The following is a 20,138-nucleotide window of genomic DNA, read 5'->3' as shown; positions in this document are numbered from 1 at the left end:
CATTACACTTAAGTATAGATCCTCCTGGTCAAATATGACTCCAATACAAGTGAAAGTTGTTCAGTCAAATTATTACTTAAAGCTGCTGTGAGGAACTTTTGTTTTGTATCGATTCTGGCGCGCCCTTGTGGACAAAGTGATACCTCTTATCTCTTGTCCTATACATGCAAAAGTAGTGTTTTCAACAAAAACCTCATCCTGTTGTCTTTTAAAAGTCAACTTTATCAGACAATGTGATTATTTTCCACGAAAACAGTCAAATAAAGGCTGTTTCTGAAGCGAGATGTCCATCATCTGGTCTGACACCTACCACATCAGGGCGGTTTCAGGCATTAAAAATGACTACAGAGAAGGTGTCAGTGTTGTTCCTGATGGTCTTGTTTGCTATTGAAGGTCTTAAAGAGGCATCTGTATCATTTTCAGTCTGTTTCTCAGCCAGTTCAAAACTCTTCACAGGGCCTTTAAGTTAAAGTACTGGAGTACTTGCTTTTAAAAATACTGAAGTATTCAAATTAGTTCTTAAAATATCTCAAAACGTTGTATTTTCACAAAGCATGATGACAGTCAAGAATACATAGAGTACATTCTGTTACATCATGTTTATTTAGAAACCATTGAAATCTTTAAAAACTACACCATGGAATAAAAACAGATACTAAGTTACTCCAAGCACAGACAACTTAGTTTGAAATGTTCATCTGGAATGAAACAAACGTTACGTAGCTCAACACTCTTTCTCAGGTTGGACAGTGAATGTTTGTTTGTTTGGTCAGAGTGGGAAACAAGGAGAACATTTCAAACCATACATATCATTCTTCATTTCAAAAACCTCTAACATGGGCTGAGGATATGGACATGGGTGCTCAGGTGGAGAATTATAGCAATCATTACCACCTCTAAATGAACTGCCTGATCTGAGTGATGCTCTGTGTTTGCTTCATGTTCAACTGTGGAGACGCACGATATACAGGTACGCCTAAACCACTGAGACAAACAGAACTACACAAACACAGTTTACTGTCTTAGGATCAGATTTCAGAAAAGAGGAGGAAATTCATGAGCTGACTTCAAAGCAAAAGTAGTGAGTAACTAGAACATTGATAGAAATGTAGTGAAGTAAAAGGAATGTTTCCCCAAAAATAATACTAAAGTACAGATACTCAAAAATTGTACTTAAATTAAGTAGCCTGCATTACTCAAATAAATGTACTTTCTTACTTCCCACCACTGCCAATATGAGGGTGTTTCACAAAAACATGCCATCAGTGATACTAAATTAACTTCTAAACCTTTATTTACATGATTGCTGTCACAATCATGACACATTTCATGTGGTGTCATCCTACATCTGAACCCCTGCTAAGCTTTGGAAGGCTACTGCTTGGCTAGCTTACCTAAGATTAGCTTAGCCTCTCCTGGCATCAGCTGTAGAGAATAAGAGGAACCCAGGTTTTTACAGGGAATGGCTTTATTTTTCGTTTTTATTGTTTTCAATAATTTAACTCAAAATAAAGTTAGAAATACAGAAATAAAGAGTATGATTGGACAAATTAAACACTGATAGTTTGCTAGCTTGACTTGCGGGAGCTAGCAGTGTTCCTTTGCAGCTCTAAAAACAAGAGTTGCTAGTAGCAGCTGTAATTTGTACTGTGATGCCAAGGCTAGTTAATGTTAGCCTTTTGGCGCTAAGACTAGTGTAATTGTCTTTATATGCCTCTATTTAAGGTTTCACTGAAGAATACAGGTATTAGCAATGGATTTATGATTTTATTTATAGACGTCAACATGTTGGGAGCTGATTGTCAAACAAAAACATGACTGTTTAGCATCCTCTATAAGCTACCTGAATAATGCACATTGATTTAACAGCCAAATTATTCAGCTGATGTAGAAAAGTCTTTCTCTCTGTAGCATTTTTCATCACTTTCCTCTCTTTTCATCTCTTTGTTCTGCCCTCCAGGTACTGGATCTGCGAGTTTCCAGCAGAGTTCAATCTGAACCCGGAGCTGGCCGACCAGATCAAAGACTTTAAAGACCTCCTGACCACCGAGGGCAACGAGAGCCAGAGTCAGCTCATTGACCTGGACAGTGTGTGAGTGCGCTGGTTGCTGAAAGCTGTGCATGTTGTTGACAGTGTGAATGAATGTCTGTGTATGAGTGTTTGGGTCAGTGTGTGCCCTTTTTTATTGCCTGTTCTCAGACTTTGCTGAGTTGTGTTGTTCAGGGTCATTGACTTCTCCTTTTCCCATAAAAGCCATTCTTGTGTGGCCTCAACTTCCCTTTGGTGCTCCACAGGGAGGAGGCATTATGGAGTCCTTTTTTCACTCCCAGAAGCAGAGAGACATTCCCTCTACCAAACTCTGCATTTCAATAAGTGTAGTTTGCAGAGCTGCAATGATATTGGGAGCTGTTTGTAAAGTTGTGCACATCGAAAATAACAGCTACATTGTTCCACATTTAGCCCCAAAACATCCTAAAAATGTAGAATGAATCTTTAAAAGTCACTTTTTTTATCACATTTAGAGGAATATATTTGTGATGTTCTTCACATTTGATTTTGTTGTGAAAAATATATGAAGTTAAAATCACTGTTAAATCCAAATTCTAAATATAAATATAAGTGTTAAATATAAATGTTAAATATAAATATAAATGTAAAATCTAAATTTAAATGTAAAATGTAAATATAAATGTAAAATATAAATACAAATGTTAAATCTAAATTTAAATGTTAAATATGAATCTAAATGTTCAGCATTAAATCTACATGTTAAATATAAATATAAATGTTAAATATTAATATAAATGTTAACTATAAATATAAATGTTAAATATAAATATAAATGTTAACTATAAAATATAAATGTTAAATATAAATATAAATGTTAACTACAAATATAAATGTTAAATATAAATATAAATGTTAACTATAAATATAAATGTTAAATATAAATATAAATGTTAACTATAAATCTAAATGTTCAGCATTAAATCTAAATGTTCAGCATTAAATCTAAATGTTAAATATAAATCTAAATGTTCAGCATTAAATCTAAATGTTAAATATAAATCTAAATGTTCAGCATTAAATCTAAATGTTAAATATAAATCTAATTGTTCAGCATTAACTCTAAATGTTAAATATAAATATAAATGTTAAATATAAATATAAATGTTAACTATAAATCTAAATGTTCAGCTTTAAATCTAAATGTTAAATCTAAATCTAAATGTTCAACATTAAATCTAAATGTTAAATATATATCTAAAGGTTAGATATAAATCTAAATATTAAATACAAATCTAAATGTTAAATGTTGCTTTGCAATCCTAAATATTTAGCTGATATGCAAATTCACACTGCCGCCTAGGGGAAATACCAAAATAAAAGCTTCATAAAGTGATACAGACTTAGCAATAGCAACTCAGCTTGTCCGTACCAAAGACTGGGTCACTTCTGTCTCTGAGCGTTGTGAAATCTCTTACTGGACTCCAAAACTGCCTTTAAAACATTTGCAGCGGGCAGTCCGGCTGTAACCCATAGGAGTCAGTACTGACCGACTATGGTTAGGATATCTGTATCTCTTTTATTTTTATGACCTTTTGGAGCTAATTGTGGAGAAATGTTGCTGTTATTTTCGGTTTGCACAACTTTACAAACAGCGCCCCACACAATGATTTATGGTGAAAAGGGAATTAATTTAGTGATTTTCCAAGTAAAGAAATCTAATATGTGTTGTGTCCAGACCCTGTGAGAGGAGGATTTTCTGTCTTTGGGTTTAAAACGCTTGACTTGACTAAGAGAGCTGTGTGAATACATCCCTTCAGCCTCTGGGGAAAAGTGATGAGTGCTTGCACAACTTTATGCAAGCTATAAAATATACATTAGCCATAAAGCTGATCTGCAAGAGCAGTTTGGTGTTTACTTAAGAAAAACCTCTTCATTACATTTCCTTTGTTTTATCGTCCCTCACAGGCCGTCGTACAAATGGAAGCGACAGGTCACCCAGCGTGTCCCATCAGTGTCCAAAAAGAGGAAAATGTCCCTGCTGTTTGACCACCTGGACTCATGTGAACTGGCTGAACACCTGACCTACTTGGAGTATAAATCCTTCTGCAAGATCCTGGTCAGTCTGAGCGTAATCTGAGGGTCACAGTTGTGAGCATATGTGTTTACAGCTTTTTAAGTCTTTAAATTGTCAGTAAATTATCATAATTATCATGCTGCACACACTTAGTAGTTGCTAAGCAATAGCACTTAAATCTGCTTTCACTGGCAGTAATTATATTTGTTGTCTTTAACAGTTTCCTCTTTGAGAGTTATATCGGGAAGCAACATCAATTATCGTGTTTGTTTTGATTTAAATGGCACCGCTGTGATGGTGTTGGTGGCGAGATGGGGGCAGCGGAAATGATTTGTTTTTGCTTTTTCCCTCTTTTCCCTCTGGCTCAATGTTGAAGTAAACAAAGTATCCAGAGAAATGTATATAACTGAGCCTACTCTCTCGAATATGATACTTTCCTTTATTTAGACCATAGACAGTGTGCATAATGGACGTAGTCTCCGTGACGTCACGAGTCTGTTTCTGAAGCGCTGTTTTCAGGCCGATCGTTGGCGGGAGCCATATTGGAAATGTTCAACTCAACCAAACTTCTGTTAAGACTCCTCGCTAACAGCTCCAGTGTTCCCGCTTGTCAATCAAGTCAGCTGTGCCTCTCATAATGGCAAACTCGTAATCTTAATATGTTCGTGTTATGAAAAAATTCACCCCCCGTACAGTGTGTGCCGATCGAGAAGTCCTATCCAGACTACACTCGTTTTTTGTGCCAGGCGTGAAATTGCTGAGAAATTTATCGCGGGAACAGACGAGATCCTCACACGAGGAGAAGTGGAACCCGCACGCAAATCATAGAGACCATGCAGAAAAAATGTCCTTGTGAGCGCATACCAAGCGGCAACTTCCTGTCTCAAAATATGAAGCCCATGTGGAAATGTTACAAACTGCAGTTCATTGAGTGTCCACTTGAGGCTGGCAACAGAAACACCGGAAACCACATCCACACCCATTCAAAGAGGCCGATCTTTACAGCAGAAATAAACATGTTTACAGCCTGGTTCAAAAAACGGCTTGGGTCTACGTCGCTAATTTCTCTATTGGCACACACAGGCTCAAACCCACCCTCTTTACCTAACACTTTTTGGGTTGAGTTCAATATTTCCAATATGGCTGCCGTCGCCGATTAGTTCCAAAACAGCACTCAGGAACAGATGAGTGACGTCACGGATACTACGTCCATTATTTATACAGTCTATGGCACATACACATCACTCACATGCAACATTTCTCTGCTCAAGAGAGCAAATGTTCAGCCTGGGAGAGGAAAACTACCTTTAGAGCTTGTGAAGAAGTGAACTGAGTGCTTACAGATTTAATCTGCGCGTGCAGCTGTTTCCCCTGCGCGCTGTGCCCCTCCTGCTCGCAGCTTACAGAGCTGCTCGCGCGCAAGTATACTTTATTTATGTTAGTCGGGGCGTGCACAGTCACAATGGTGTCTGATTGGCTGCTGGGACAGAGTCCTTGTGTTTTCTGATTGGACAGTTTTTTAGTCTTCTGTTCACCGCGTTTGTTGTTATCGTTTGTCTCACATCTCACCCCGTGAACATGTTTATTTCTGCTGCAAAGATCAGCTTTTTTGAATTGGTGTGTATGTGGTTTCAGGTACTTCCAGAGTCATCCTCAAGCGGACACTTTTTAACACTTCCGCATTAGTGTCAGTTCTCGCAGGTGGAGGTTGCTGGTTGATTTAGACGTGTGAAAGTTAAACAAGATAGGTTTTTATAAAGATTGTCTTCATTCGACGGTGACTCAGGGATGTTAATATATTCCAAAAGTCTAAATCCTTGAGGCAAATCTCAGATACAGTAAGACTTATGTATGGTGTGCAAGTCCCTCTATGATAAGAAGAAAAACTGTCTTCATAAAACCTGTTTATGAACAGATTGGAGGATGTTATGTTTTATTATCTTCAGACAGAGGGAGGCTTACTCCTCCCTCCGTTTCAAGTCTTTATGCTAAGCTAAGCTAATCAGCTTAGCTTGTATTGCAGACTCTGCTCAGCAAGCTTTTGACAACCTTCGGTGTTCTTTTAGTGTTTTACAAACGGCTCTGAATGATTTTATGAACTACATTTATGTTGTTCTCCAGAGCAAAGGAATTAATACTGAGCGAGTTAAAGAGTATAAATATCTTGGTGTATGGATCGATGATAAGCTCTCGCAAGAAATGTATCTTAAAAGGTAGTTTTATTTAGATCGACACAAAACTAACTTCCCATTATTTTGAAGGAAGCTGATTCCTGAAGCTCTTCTTCTCTTTGTTTTGGATATGACTTACATGCATGTAACTGCTCTTAAACCTCTAGCTGCTGTTTACCACTCTGCTATCAGGTTTGCACCTAGTATGGAAATGTCGGTTGGTCCTCTCTGATTGAGAGACATAAGAGTTTGAGTTTATCTGTCAGGCCTCTACAGGGAACCAATGTACACTACCAGTTAAAAGTTTGGAAACACCTTCTCATTCAAGGGTTTGTATTTATTGTAATGATTGTAAACACTGTAGATTAATACTGAAGACATCAAAACTCTGAAAGAACATATATGGAATTATTGAATGAACAAAAAGTGTTAAACAAAGCAGAATCTGTTTTATATTTTAGATTCTGTTAAGTAGCCCCCCTTTTTCCTTCATGACAGCTTTACACACTCTTGGTATTCTCTCAGTCTGCTTCATGAAGTGGTCTCCTGGAAAGTTTTCTAATGAACATGAGCCTTGTCAAGAGTTCATTTGTAGAATGACTTGCCTTCTTAATGTGTTTGAGACCATCAGTTGTGTTGTTCAGAGGTAGTGTTAGCACACAATGGAAAGCACTATTTGACTACTGTTGTAATCCAGATTATGGCAAAACCAGATTATTTGATAGTTTTGATGTCTTCAGTATTAATCTACAATGTTGAAAATAATTAAAGGTGACATATCATGCAAAATGGACTTTTTAATGGTTCTCTACCTGAAATATGTTTCCCTGGCATGTCTACAAACCCCCCGAGAATGAAAAAAATCCATTCTGCCCCTGTTCTGATTTCTCCACCTTTCTGTAAATGTGTGTGAAACCAGCCGTTTCAGACTTCCGTGTTTTTGTTACGTAACAACAATATCCGGTCTGTCACGGAGTCAGAGCTCGGAGCTTGTTCAGCCCATAGACTGTATAAAATAATACTGAATCCCCCCTTCGTTTTTCATTACCTGCACAAATGTGTGCTAACAAGGAGCTTAGGAGGGAGGCATGCTAGTTGTAGGCTGTCTTAATAAACACAAAGGTCGGTTTTACTCCCCACGTCTGCAGATTTGAAGATCTAGTGGATGATTTGTATTTATCATGGATAAGTGCTAGCGCTAGTTAGCATAGCCACATAGCTACATGTTCGAAGCTGTGTACCAAGACACACGTCGACATACTGGCAAATAAAACAACAAGAAACACTAAATCTGTGACCAATCCTTCAGAAAGGTCCTGCTACAGGCGCCTCTCCGTCAGGATCAGATTCTGGATCAGATTCAGAGGGTTGAAGTAACGTGATCTCCAAGCAGCCGTGTATATTCAGCCAACATGTAAACATTAGATCAACGTGCTGGAGAGCGGAGGCCACACCCACTTCCTGAGGGGGCGTGGTCAGAGAGAAAACAGAGTGTTCTGAGGAGGACTGAAGAAGAGGGGTTTTCAGGCATGCCAAAATCTGATTTCAAAGTGTTTTTTTGAGCATAAACTTTAAAGACATGTTTTGGGGACCTCTTAGACCAATATATATTGATGAAAAAAGCGGGATATGTCACCTTTAAAATACATAAAAACCATTAAATGAGAAGGTGTGTCCAGACTTTTGACTGGTAGTGTATATGTCATCTCTTCTTGTTTGGTCATCTGGACCGAATCAAACACGGTTGCTCAAGTTTATACTGAGCTTTGGAAATCAGCTTTTAGTTTTTATTCAATGTCCGCTTGGAATTCTTTGCAAAGCACTTTAACAATCAGCACTTTTAAAGGTCCCCCTTGATATTTTCAAATCCTCAAACAAGGATCACACTAGCTCTGTTTGTACCTGTTTCAGCTGATTTTTCCACATCTGTATTTTCTGACCGTTTTTTTGTTGTTTTTGAAACTTTAATATTGAACAAGTGAGGACAAGGACATTACATTACAATAAGTAAAAAATGAAGTGAAACTTAAGTATTATAGACAGGTACAGTACACAACAAAGGCATTCAGACAGACAGAAACAGTTAAGGGTCTTTGTGGTAGCAATCCCATTTTTCTTAGAGTGTATCCCCCTTCTCCTCTTGAAGGCGAAGAGCAAAAAGTCATTTTTTCCATACTGCGAACATTAATAATGTTTTAGGTAGTTTAATGGTGGGAGGGTTCTTCTGAAGCCAGCCTCTTGTTATTGCTTTCTTACTCGCAGCCTTGAAAATCTTCAGAAGATATGTGTCTCTCTCTCTGAGGCCTTCAGGTATTTTCCCAAGGTACAAAAAGATGAAAGAAGATTCAAATGATATTCCTAAAATCTCTGAGATTAAGTGTTCCACACCTCTCCAGAAAGGCTGAAGGAATGGACAAGACCAGAAAACATGTGCAAAGTCAGCAGAAACTGCTCCACACTCCCTCCAGCAAAAATACTGTGACCCACTTAATTTGGATTTCTGATGAGGGGTAATAAAAAAATAAATAACATTTTTCCAACAGAACTTTCTCCAGAAAAGTGACCCGTTTTAATTGTTTTCTCTTCCTGCTTGACAACACAGTAAATAAGAGCCCGCCCTCAAAGATGTTAAGAGCCCAGCTTGGCACGAGCTAAGCTCTTCAGCTGGCTCCAGTTACATATTTACCACTGGGACTTAAGAGTGGTGTAAATCTTTTCATCTATATCTCAGCAGGACGGCAGAAAAAGTGAATTTCCTGAAAAGTCAAACTGTAAAAGTGCACTTTTACAAACTGCTAATAAGCCCTGACACACTGGAAACACTGTTCTCTAAATTCAACTACAAAGTGTCGTCTGTTGGACATTAACTGCCTGGTTAATGTTTTACAAACTACACATTTTAACGTTCTATTACAGTCCATAAAAAGACAATGTTCAGCTCAGAAGAATCCTTTGTGGTTTCTTCACCTTACTTGTGTTTTTTGTCAAATTTCCCACATGTGCTGGTGTCACAGTGAAGGTAGAAAGCATCATTTCAGAGGATATAATGTGCAGGATTCTTACAAACACAATGATTTGTTGTAATTGGCTTCAAATAGATGACACGAAATGTGCCAACACTCCCGTCTGTCTTCAGTTTCAGGACTACCACAGCTTTGTGATGCACGGCTGCACAGTGGATAACCCCATCCTGGAGCGCTTCATCACCCTCTTCAACAGTGTCTCCCAGTGGATCCAGCTCATGGTGCTCAGCAAGCCCACCGCCCCGCAGAGAGCTGCTGTCATCTCCCACTTCATCAGGGTGGCACAGGTCTGTCTGCTGAGCCGTTCACTGCACAGGTTTGAAGACCGAGCAGGGTTTGACGGGGGAGTTATGGGGGTAGAAACAGAAAGAGAAAGAGGAGAGAAGGTTGTAACAAAGGGTGAATTACACATTAAACCAAGACATTTTCTCATTGTTGTGCAGAAAAGTCACTTCATCTTGAAAAAGCTTTAGCGCACTGCTCAAGGGAAAGTCTTCTTTTAGTTAGGTTTTGATTCTTCGTGGGCATAATTTGAAGGCGTTTATGACCAAAGGGGTCGTAAAATCCTCCTAAAAGCAGCTCAGCACGTAAAACTTCTATTCATTTCAAAGGAGTATAATCACCTCAGTCAGCCATCCAAGATGTTCACAATTGGAGAATAAAATGTAATGACTCCCGAAGGAGAATGAGCTATTTACTGCAGAGCAAAGAATATAAAAGTATCATCAAATCATTAAACAGTCTGTGCACGGAAGAAGTAAGAGAGGAAAACTACAATGGAGGAATCAGAGGAGTGTGTGCAGGGTGCATTGCTCACAGCTGCATGGAAAATATCAGTTTCAGAGTGTATTTGACACGACTCAGATTCTCTAACGGTCACATGTATGTTTCAAACAATCATACTGTTGACCCCAGAGGACCCATTCTCAACGTACTTTCCCTCAATTTAAGGAAACACACATCAAACGACATGATAAGCTTAGCAAACCTCACCTCTTTATTTTCTAAATGCTCAGTTTTCAAATGAAGCTACTTATTGTCCATCCATCCATCTTCCTCCGCTTATCTGGGTCCGGGTACGGTCTCAGCAGGGAAGTCCAGACACTCCTCTCCCCGGTCACTTCCACCAGCTCTTCTGGGAGGATACCGAGGCGTTCCCAGGCCAGCTGAGAGATATCATCCTGCCAGCGTGTCCTGGGTCTTCCCCGTGGACTCCTCCCAGACAGACATGCCTGAAACTGGATGTCTGAGCTCCTGACCCTCTCTCTAAGGCTGAGCCCAGACACCCTGCAGGGAAAGCTCATTTCAGCTGCTTGTATTCACGATCTTGTTCTTTCAGTCATTACCCACAGCTCGTGACCAGAGGTGAGGGTTGGAGCGTAGATTGACCGGTAAATCAAGAGCTTTGCCTGCTGGCTCAGCTCTCTCTTCACCACGACAGACCGGTACAGCGTCCGCATCACTGCAGACACTGCCCAGATCCGTCTGTTAATCTTGCGCTCCCTCTTCCCCTCACTCGTGAACAAGACCCCAAGATACTTAAACTCCTCCGCTTAGGGTACAGACTTTCCTCCGACCCGGAGTGGGAAAGCCACCCTTTTCTGAGAGAGCACCATGGCTAGTTATTATCTGTATGATGATAAAAATGGCCACTTGGCCCTGAATGAAAATAGATCTGATATTTAAGTTGCATTTAATAACAACAGCTGCAGTAAAGTTGTGTTTTTTGGATGCATTTTAAAAAGTCTCCACAGCATTTGATGTTCCTGGAACATCTTCCATTTTGTAATCACGTAAATGTAGGAATGAATCATACACATAAACCATAAACCGCTCTGACGAGGCACATGGAAAAGCAGGGGGTTACTAAAGTCCGTCAGATTCATCCACTGGGAGCCTTCCGTGTGTGCATCTGTTGAGATATTTCAGTCCGGAGCAAAGGGATTCGGTTGTGTTGTTGCAGTTTTCTCTGTAAGTTCAGATCTCACTGGGATCAGATCATTCTGTTTTCCTTTAGGCAGGTAAACTGGTGCACAGAAGTCTCTATGAAGTATTTTAGAAAACTCTTGCCTTGTAGGCCTAAGAGGTACAATACGACATGATTCAATGAGATATAATAAAATATGACACAATAAAGTATGATTTGACATGATACAATACAATACATTGCGATACGATAACATTATAAGGTATGAAACGATGTAATTTGATATGATAGGATAGGATACAATAATACTACACCATACAATATGATAGTATATGATACAATACAATGAGATACGATTCATAGATACGACATGATACAACTTCTGAAGCCAATGGGGAAGTGTTAAAAACTGCAGTTCATCGAGTGTCTGCTTGAGGCCGACTCCAGAAGTATCAGAAACCACATACACACCCATTCAAAGAAGCTTATCTCCTCAGCAGAAATAAACATGTTTACAGCCTGGTTCAAAAAACGAGTGTGGTCTGGATAGCTCATTACTCTATCAGCACACACTGTACGGGGGGTGAGTTCTTTTCTAATGCACCAGTTCAGAAGATATTAAGATTACAAGTTTTTGCCCAAAGAAGGACATGACTGACTTGACTGACATGCGGGAACAGATAGCTGTTGGCTATGAGGCTCAAACCCCGCCTCTTTATGTCAAACTCTTTTGGTTGGGTTCAACATTACCAATATGGCTCCAAATTGGCTACTACGTCCATTTTTTATACAGTCTATGGATACAACACAATACAAGAAGATATGAGACAATAAGATACAATAGGATCAGAACAGATCAGACAATGTGACACAATACAATAGACTATAATACATGTGACAGGATAAGGTATGATAGGGTTCAATCATAGACTGTATAAATAATGGACCTCTTATCCACGTCACCCATCTGTTCCTGAGCGCTGCTTTGAAGCTAATCGTCAGTGGGAGCCATATTGGAAATGCTGAACTCAACCAAACTTAGTGTGAGGTAAAGAGGCGGGGTTTGAGCCTCCTAGCCAACAGCTATGTGTTCCTGCCTGTCAGTCAAGTCAGTCATGTCCTTATTTGGTCAAAACTCGTAATCTTAATATCTTCTGAACTGTCGCGTTATAAAAAAATTCAACCCCCGTACAGTGTGTGCTGAAAGATAAATTAACAACGTAGACCCAAGCCGTTTTTTGTACCAGGCTGTAAACATGTTTATTTCTGCTGTAAAGATCGTCTTCTTTGAATTGGAGTGTATGTGGTTTCCGATGTTTCTGCAGCCAGCCTCAAGTGGACGCTCAATGAACTGCAGTTTATAACACTTCCACATGGAGGTTGCCACTTGGGTTCAGTATGCTTAAATACAATTCAATAAACTAGGATATGATATAGGGTATCATATCATATCCTGTTGATATAGACAATATGATATAATGTGAAATAGGATACATTGCATTACACAATAAGAGGATGCAATTGAGACAATACAATGCAATATAATATGCTCAAATTCGATGTAATACGAAGGGATGTAATAGGATATAATACAATATGATATGATGAGATAGGATACAAGTGAATACAATATCAAACAATACTCTACAACTTGCTGCACACAGTTAGCTGCCTCCACAGTAGTATTAATAATATACACAAAAAATAAGAATCCATATGTAAACAGAGAAGCAATACAACTAATAAGACACTTATAGAAACCTCAAACAACAGATATTTGATGTTATGTTTTGAAACACAACATAGATTAGGGAAAAAGATGATCACACCATAATGCTATTCGTGACCCCTCAGGCCTCAAACACATCCGTTTTTCTAAACAAGGCACAAATACGAATTCATCTATCTGTGTGTAAATCAGCATTCAGAGACTTAAATCATCTGCGGTCATCTTCAGGTCAAGATGTCTCTAATCCTAATCTTAATTTAATCTGGTCTCTCCCTGCAAATTCCTCTGCAGAGCTGCCAGTCCTCTGCCGTATAAGGGTGTGTGCCCACATGTCCGGACACTTACATCATCATTAAACCACAGAAAGAATCCCTTTAAATGGCACCCTGGGCTTCCCTGCAGTAAATGTCACTTCACTGTGATGTTATCATTCACAGAGAGGAGCTGCAGTCTGACGATGCATTCAGGGGCTGTCAGTAAAACCACAGAAAGAGCTTTCATCCTTGCTGTGTCATGCAGTGCTTTATGATTACATTGTCTCTACCTATTGCAAGTCTCCTCCCGGGTTGTTTCTATTCCAAACTTTTCGTCTCTCCTCTCTTTATCTGCAGAAAAACTTTCCCTCATCATTTATTGAGCGAGGTTTCACCCCTCTCTTTGTCTCAGCGCTCTGGAGCTCACACAACCCAGCAGGGCTCATGTCAGAGGAACCCAGCAGAGCCTCCTCTAAGCGTTAAGCCCTCCATTTCATTGAACACCTTGGACTCGTTCCAGTCTTATTTTGCGGTTTTGACAGTGGAGCATTGAAGACAGATGCGGCTCCGTCCAGCCGTGATATTTTGGATGATGGCTGTGACAGATAAGCATCGCTGTGACCTCCTCCTCCTCCTCCACATAAATATCACAGCTGTCAGTGCGTGGGATCAACGGCTGATTATTTATTTATTGTAGATGCTGTTCGGAGGTGCAGGTCACATTTGAAGCTGAATGCAATTCTGGTCTTCACTCTTGACATTCAAACTCTCAGAAATTGAGTTGAGACTGATAAGCATCACATTCCCAGACATAATTGCTTTTTTTTTTAAGATTTTGAAGTTTCACCTTTCTAATTCGACCCTTAGAAAATATTTAATTTCTACTCTAATTGGGCAATTAATCTCCAGCAACAAAAAACTAGATTAGAAAAATGTAATATGTCACTCCCAGAGGACTAGGCGCCTTTAAACCAACCTCACATATAAATGTAAACTGCTGTAGAGAGTACGATATATGAATGATTGAATAAGATTGTGCGAGGTTTGAAATACGTTGCACGAGTGTTGTTTTTATTCTAATGCAGTGATTGTTAAACAAATCATTTCCTGGTTCAAATACTCTTGCACACACTCAATAAGATGTAAAATATGCAGACTGTTTCTTTAGAAATAAAATAATCAGAATACATTAAAAACAGTATTTCTCTGTGAATATCCCTTTTGCCTTCTGGTTACATTCAACTTAAACTCCCACTCCATAAATGGATTTATGTTACACTGTAAACCCGAACAAGTTGAAATGACTCAAAATGTTTGCGGTAACTGATCACATCAGAGTTTTTAAGTAGCTGAAATACAATTTTTGAGTCTAACTGAAATTATTAAATACGATTTCAGTCTCTCTTGAGTGTTTAGTGATCCATGTCACTTGGTGTGTTTTTTAGTCTAGTCTTGTGTTTCCTGTTTTATTTTGTAGTTCTGAATCCTTGTGTCTCCAGTTTAGTTTTTCGTCATGTCCTTGTGTGTTTCCCTCCTTTAGTGATTCCCCTCATTAGTCTCACCTGTGTCCTGTGTTCACACCTGTGTTGATGACTCTGTGTATTGAGTCCCTCATTAGTCTCACCTGTGTCCTGTGTTCACACCTGTGTTGATGACTCTGTGTATTGAGTCCCTCATTAGTTTCACCTGTGTCCTGTGTCCTGTGTTCACACCTGTGTTGATGACTGTGTATTCAGTTCCTCTGGTTCCCCTGTCCCTTGTTAGATCATTGTTGGTCTTCCCTGTACCGGTACAGCAGTTTGGTGTTGTCTTCCCTTGTTACTTGCGGCTTCCTGAAGCACAGCCATTGTGGTTTTTTAAATGTGTGAAGACTATATATACTCCACATATAATCAAAACAACATTAATCATTTGGATAACTCAATAATTAATTGTTGGTTCAACTAAATAGCTGGTTTTGAGTGCTGTACCCTTAATGGCTATGAGTAAGAAGGACTGTTCAGGTTTAAGGTGTAAGGGAAGGGTGATCCTGCCTTCAAACCTTCAAATAGGGACACTTTGATTTTACCTAAACCTCAAATATATGAGCTTGTTAAATGCTGTTTCCCTCCACAGTCTAACTGCACTCAGTTATTTATGTCATGATGCTCTAACGATTGAGTGTGTGCTCATTGTTAGTTAGTAAGTCCTGCTCTGAGTGGAGTGTCCAGAGGTCATTCAGGACTGTGTCAGTGATACAGAACGGATGAATCCATCAGTGACAGACGTCTGAACTTTCTGCCAAATTAAAATGTCTGAAGCTTCAGTTTTCAAAAATGTAGCACAGCAGGGGAAATTTAAGTCCACGCTGATTTCAGATGTTTTTTCAGAGGCAGCACAGAGGGCGGCCTCCACATACTTGACATTTCCAGAAGCATCCCTCAGGGGCACACACACACACACACACACACACACACACACACACACACACACACACACATACACACACACGCACTCTGCATTACATATGACTTATCTTCGTGTCTGATTTTCATAAACACAAAGATTTAAATGATCATTTAAATGTAAAGATGTCCACTCATGCTCCTTCTAAGAGTCTTTTCCAGTTTATGTCACACACTGTTTTCGGTGTTTGTGTATGTGTGTGTGTGTGTGTGTGTGTGTGTGTGTGTGTGTGTGTGTGTGTGTGTGTGTGTGTGTGTGTGTGTGTGTGTGTGTGTTTGTGTGTGTGTGTGTGTGTGTGTGCCTTCTGGCATTGATAAACACACCACATCAGCGACTTGTTGTTTGATAATGATTGGTTGACGAGACGATGAACGCTTTATCGGACGCTGCGTGGACAGCTCTGGCACGTTGACAGAGAAACGTTTCCCAGGCCTCGCTCACATCCGCACGCACGTGCAGTTTAACTGAAGCTACTCCCCAAACGCCGGCCTGCCCTCCATACCGCTTTGCCAATTGATTGTAAAGGGTGTCTGAGCTGAATCAAATGATCCCCTCTGGCAGCCCTCCCACACAGCTGCGACCTCATTGATTTTCAGTCAGATGCCAGGCGGGCTGAAGGGCAGAAAGGAGCCCTGCAGAGTGCCATTCACAAAGTGTTAGCTCAAGTTTGACACACACAGGTTAGAACATTAGGTAATATCTCAGCATTAGATTTATGTGTGGATGGATGTCACTTAGTTTATACCATAAAAGTTCATTTCTCTTCTCTTTATCAGATTCAGAAATACTTTATTTATCCTGGGGAGGGATTCAAATTCAGTCATTACAGAGCTCTTATACACAGTATGTGAAAAAGTCAAATATTCTTAGATTAAGGAATGAAATAAGATAGAAATATGAATAGAATTAAAGGTGACATATCATGCAAAATGGACTTTTTAATGGTTCTCTACCTGAAATATGTGTCCCTGGCATGTCTACAAACCCCCCGAGAATGAAAAGAATCCATTCTGCCCCTGTTCTGATTTCTCCACCTTTCTGTAAATGTGTGTGAAACCAGCCGTTTCAGACTTCCGTGTTTTTGTTACGTCACAACAATATCCGGTCTGTCACGGAGTCAGATCTCGGAGCTTGTTCAGCCCATAGACTGTATAAAATACAACTCAACCCCTCCTCTGTTTTTCATTACCTGCACACATGTGTGCTAACAAGGAGCTTAGGAGGGAGGCATGCTAGTTGCAGGCTGTCTTAATAAACACAAAGGTCGGTTTTACTCCCCACGTCTGCAGATTTGAAGATCTAGTGGATGATTTTTATTTTCCATGGAAAAGTGCTAGCGCTAGTTAGCATAGCTACATAGCTACATGTCGTAGCTGTAGCTGTAGCTGTAGCTGTAGCTGTAGCTGTAGCTGTAGCTGTAGCTGTAGCTGTACGTAGCTGTACGTAGCTGTAGCTGTAGCTGTACGTAGCTGTAGCTGTAGCAGTAGCTGTGTACCAAGACACACGTCGACATACTGACAAATAAAACAACAAGAAACACTAAATCTGTGACCAATGGTTCAGAAAGGTCCGGCTGCCTTTCTGGTAGAGGTCGGTTTTACTCCCCACGTCTGCAGATTTGAAGATTTAGTGGATGATTTTTATTTATCATGGATAAGTGCTAGCGCTAGTTAGCATAGCCACATAGCTACATGTTCGTAGCTGTGTACCAAGACACACGTCTACATACTGACAAATAAAACAACAAGAAACACTAAATCTGTGACCAATCCTTCAGAAATGTCCTGCTGCAGGCGCCTCTCCGTCAGGATCAGATTCTGGATCAGATTCAGAGGGTTGAAGTAATGCTATCTGTGAGCAGCCGTGTATATTCAGCCGACATGTAAACATTAGATCAACGTGCTGGAGAGCCGAGGCCACATCCACTTCCTGAGGGGGCGGGGTCAGAGAGAAAACAGACTGTTCTGAGGAGGACTGAAGAAGAGGGCTTTTCAGGCAGACCAAAATCTGATTTCAAAGTGTTTTTTTGAGCATAAACTTTAAAGACATGTTTTGGGGACCTCTTAGACCATTATATATTGATGAAAGAAGCGTGATATGTCACCTTTAGATAAAATTTGATAAAATTAAATAAAATTAAGTATATACAGAAGCGCAGAATAGTTAGAATTATCTATGTACAAAGTATTTCTGATTCTTCCTCACCAAAAATATATTTTTACCTGTGCTACCTTCTATTATATCACTATTTGCGTGATAAACTGCTTCTGTAGCATCACTTATGATTTAAAAAGTTAAGTTGTGGTTTATATGGAATTTAATAATTTCCACAGCACCTCTTAACGGAGTTCCCCAGTCAAAAAAGAAGGAAAAAGAAGAAGAAGAATGTTAGCGCTGTGCATTGTGGGAAACAGTATCTGAGGGAGACTGGTCCGATGCATACTGTGAAATGTTCCTGAATCAGTACGACATCCTGGTAGTTTTGGCATACTACAGATTTTGCTCTTGTTCATATACTACATACTGAATTTAGGCCAAATCAGTCCGTGCTGCTAGTGTAGTAGGTGGTTTCAAAACCAGTCTCAGACTGACATTAGTGCACACTTTGGAACTAATCCACCGTCGTCCACTCTACAGCATCATGGAGGCAGTGCTGTAAGGTGTTTGTTTTGGACTGTAGAGCTGTTAAAGATGATTTATTATTTATTATTATGCATAAGATGAGTTATTTTTTATTAACCAACACCTGACTGTAAGTAGATCTGAGGGATCAACATGAGGAAGTGCCACAAACTACTTTGAGTCCAATCTGACATCCAGGACTTTTGTAAAGACCAAGAAAGAAATTTAAAACACGGCTGCATTCTGATCGTCACTTCTTCTGATCATGTCTGTCTTCATTCACTACACTTTAACTCTGCGTTTAGTCAGAGTTTCCACATCACCAAAGTGCTACAAGCTCCACCCTGGCAAAGGCTTCACCCTCCCTTCACTGTCTCCTCTTTCACCCTCCACAACTCCTCATGCCTCTCTGTCCGTCTCCCCCACAGAAGCTCCTACAGCTGCAGAACTTCAACACCCTGATGGCGGTGGTGGGCGGCCTCAGCAACAGCTCCATCTCCCGTCTCAAAGACACACAGGCCCACATCAGCGCAGAGACCAACAAGGTGCAGTATGAGCTGCCGTCGTGCTCCCAACCATCACTGATCTATTTCTGGCTCCCGCAGCCAAACAGTCAAAAACTCAATACTGACTGCATGTTGATGCACTTAGTGAACAAGTGGCTCTTGATTCAGTGATCCACATTTTCTCTGTGGGAACTGCCAGCCTCCTTTAGTGCCCATAACTCCCACACAGTGTCTTTTTTAAAGTATGAATTTGAGGCACAGAACTTGAAAGTTAATGCAACAGTTGGAGGAGTTTCAGAGTCTTGTCGGTTATGTAAGTCCATCTGGAGCAAAGTTTTCTGGACCATTTGTGGCTCCTCTAAAAAAATCTCTCTGTTTATTCACCAACACTCACCGCATTCTCCTCCCCTCCTCCTGCCTTCACTTCTCCTGCAGGTGTTCAACAACCTCATCGAGCTGGTGACCTCATGCGGCAACTACAGTCAATACCGCAAACGCTTCTCAGAGTGCTCCGGCTTCCGATTCCCCATTCTCGGCGTGCACCTGAAAGATCTCATCGCCGTGCATGTGGCGCTGCAAGACTGGGCTGACAAAGAGAAAACGCGGGTCAACCTCACTAAGACTCAGCAGCTGTACGCCATCCTGCGAGAGCTGGCCATGATTCAGAACACACCGCCCAACATCGACGCCAACACAGACCTTCTCAACCTGCTCACGGTGAGTGCAACACAACTGAACCCGCTGTGTGTGCAGAGTCCAAGGTGAGTGTTTGGCGTGAATTAAAAACAGCCAGTGGGCCTTGGATCAGGAGCTGGGAGTTTGTTATTCATGAAGAGGTGCAGCAGAATTCAAAAGCCCTCCTGAAGAGCACAGACAGCAGTGAAGTAGGAGGACAAACTTTGAGAAGGACAAACACTTTGTGTGTCTCTGCCAGTGTAACAGGCAGTCTGTTTGATACCCAGAGATAGCTTTGCTCTGATTCAATTGGCTCTGAGAATTTGGCAACTTTAGTTAAAATCTGTGCGAAGGCAGAGGCCAGAGACTCTGTGTTACCAAAGCAGAGTATGAACATCAGATCTCAGAGTTTTGGTTGTTTCACCTTTAAGAAATAAGTTAGTTATGCCACCATAGCTCTGTATATGCACAGTCAAAAGTTTGGAAACACCTTCTCAATCAAGGGTTTGTATTTATTTAATTATTGTAAACACTGTAGATTAATACTGAAGACATCAAAACTATGAAAGAACATATATGGAATTATTGAATGAACAAAAAAGTGTTAAACAAAGCAGAATCTGTTTTATATTTTAGATTCTGTAAAGTAGCCCCCTTTTTCCTTCATGACAGCTTTGCACACTCTTGGTATTCTCTCAGTC

General features: G+C 40.2%; 1 protein-coding gene across 4 annotated transcripts in view; it reads left to right on the top strand.

The window, feature by feature from the left end:
• LOC117807607 (RAS guanyl-releasing protein 2) overlaps positions 1–20,138 on the top strand; it is a 102,064-nt gene that overhangs the window by 28,318 nt on the left and 53,608 nt on the right. For all 4 annotated transcript variants that reach the window (XM_034676944.1, XM_034676942.1, XM_034676945.1 and 1 more), the window contains exons 5-9: positions 1,961–2,092; positions 3,977–4,127; positions 9,393–9,566; positions 18,685–18,801; positions 19,198–19,479. In XM_034676944.1, the coding sequence (XP_034532835.1) occupies positions 1,961–2,092; positions 3,977–4,127; positions 9,393–9,566; positions 18,685–18,801; positions 19,198–19,479 (856 nt within the window). The remainder of the gene's footprint in view (positions 1–1,960; positions 2,093–3,976; positions 4,128–9,392; positions 9,567–18,684; positions 18,802–19,197; positions 19,480–20,138) is intronic.

This window comes from Notolabrus celidotus, chromosome 23, assembly GCF_009762535.1.
Source record: "Notolabrus celidotus isolate fNotCel1 chromosome 23, fNotCel1.pri, whole genome shotgun sequence".
Lineage (NCBI taxonomy): Eukaryota > Metazoa > Chordata > Actinopteri > Labriformes > Labridae > Notolabrus > Notolabrus celidotus.
This window is presented reverse-complemented; position numbering and strand designations above follow the sequence as displayed.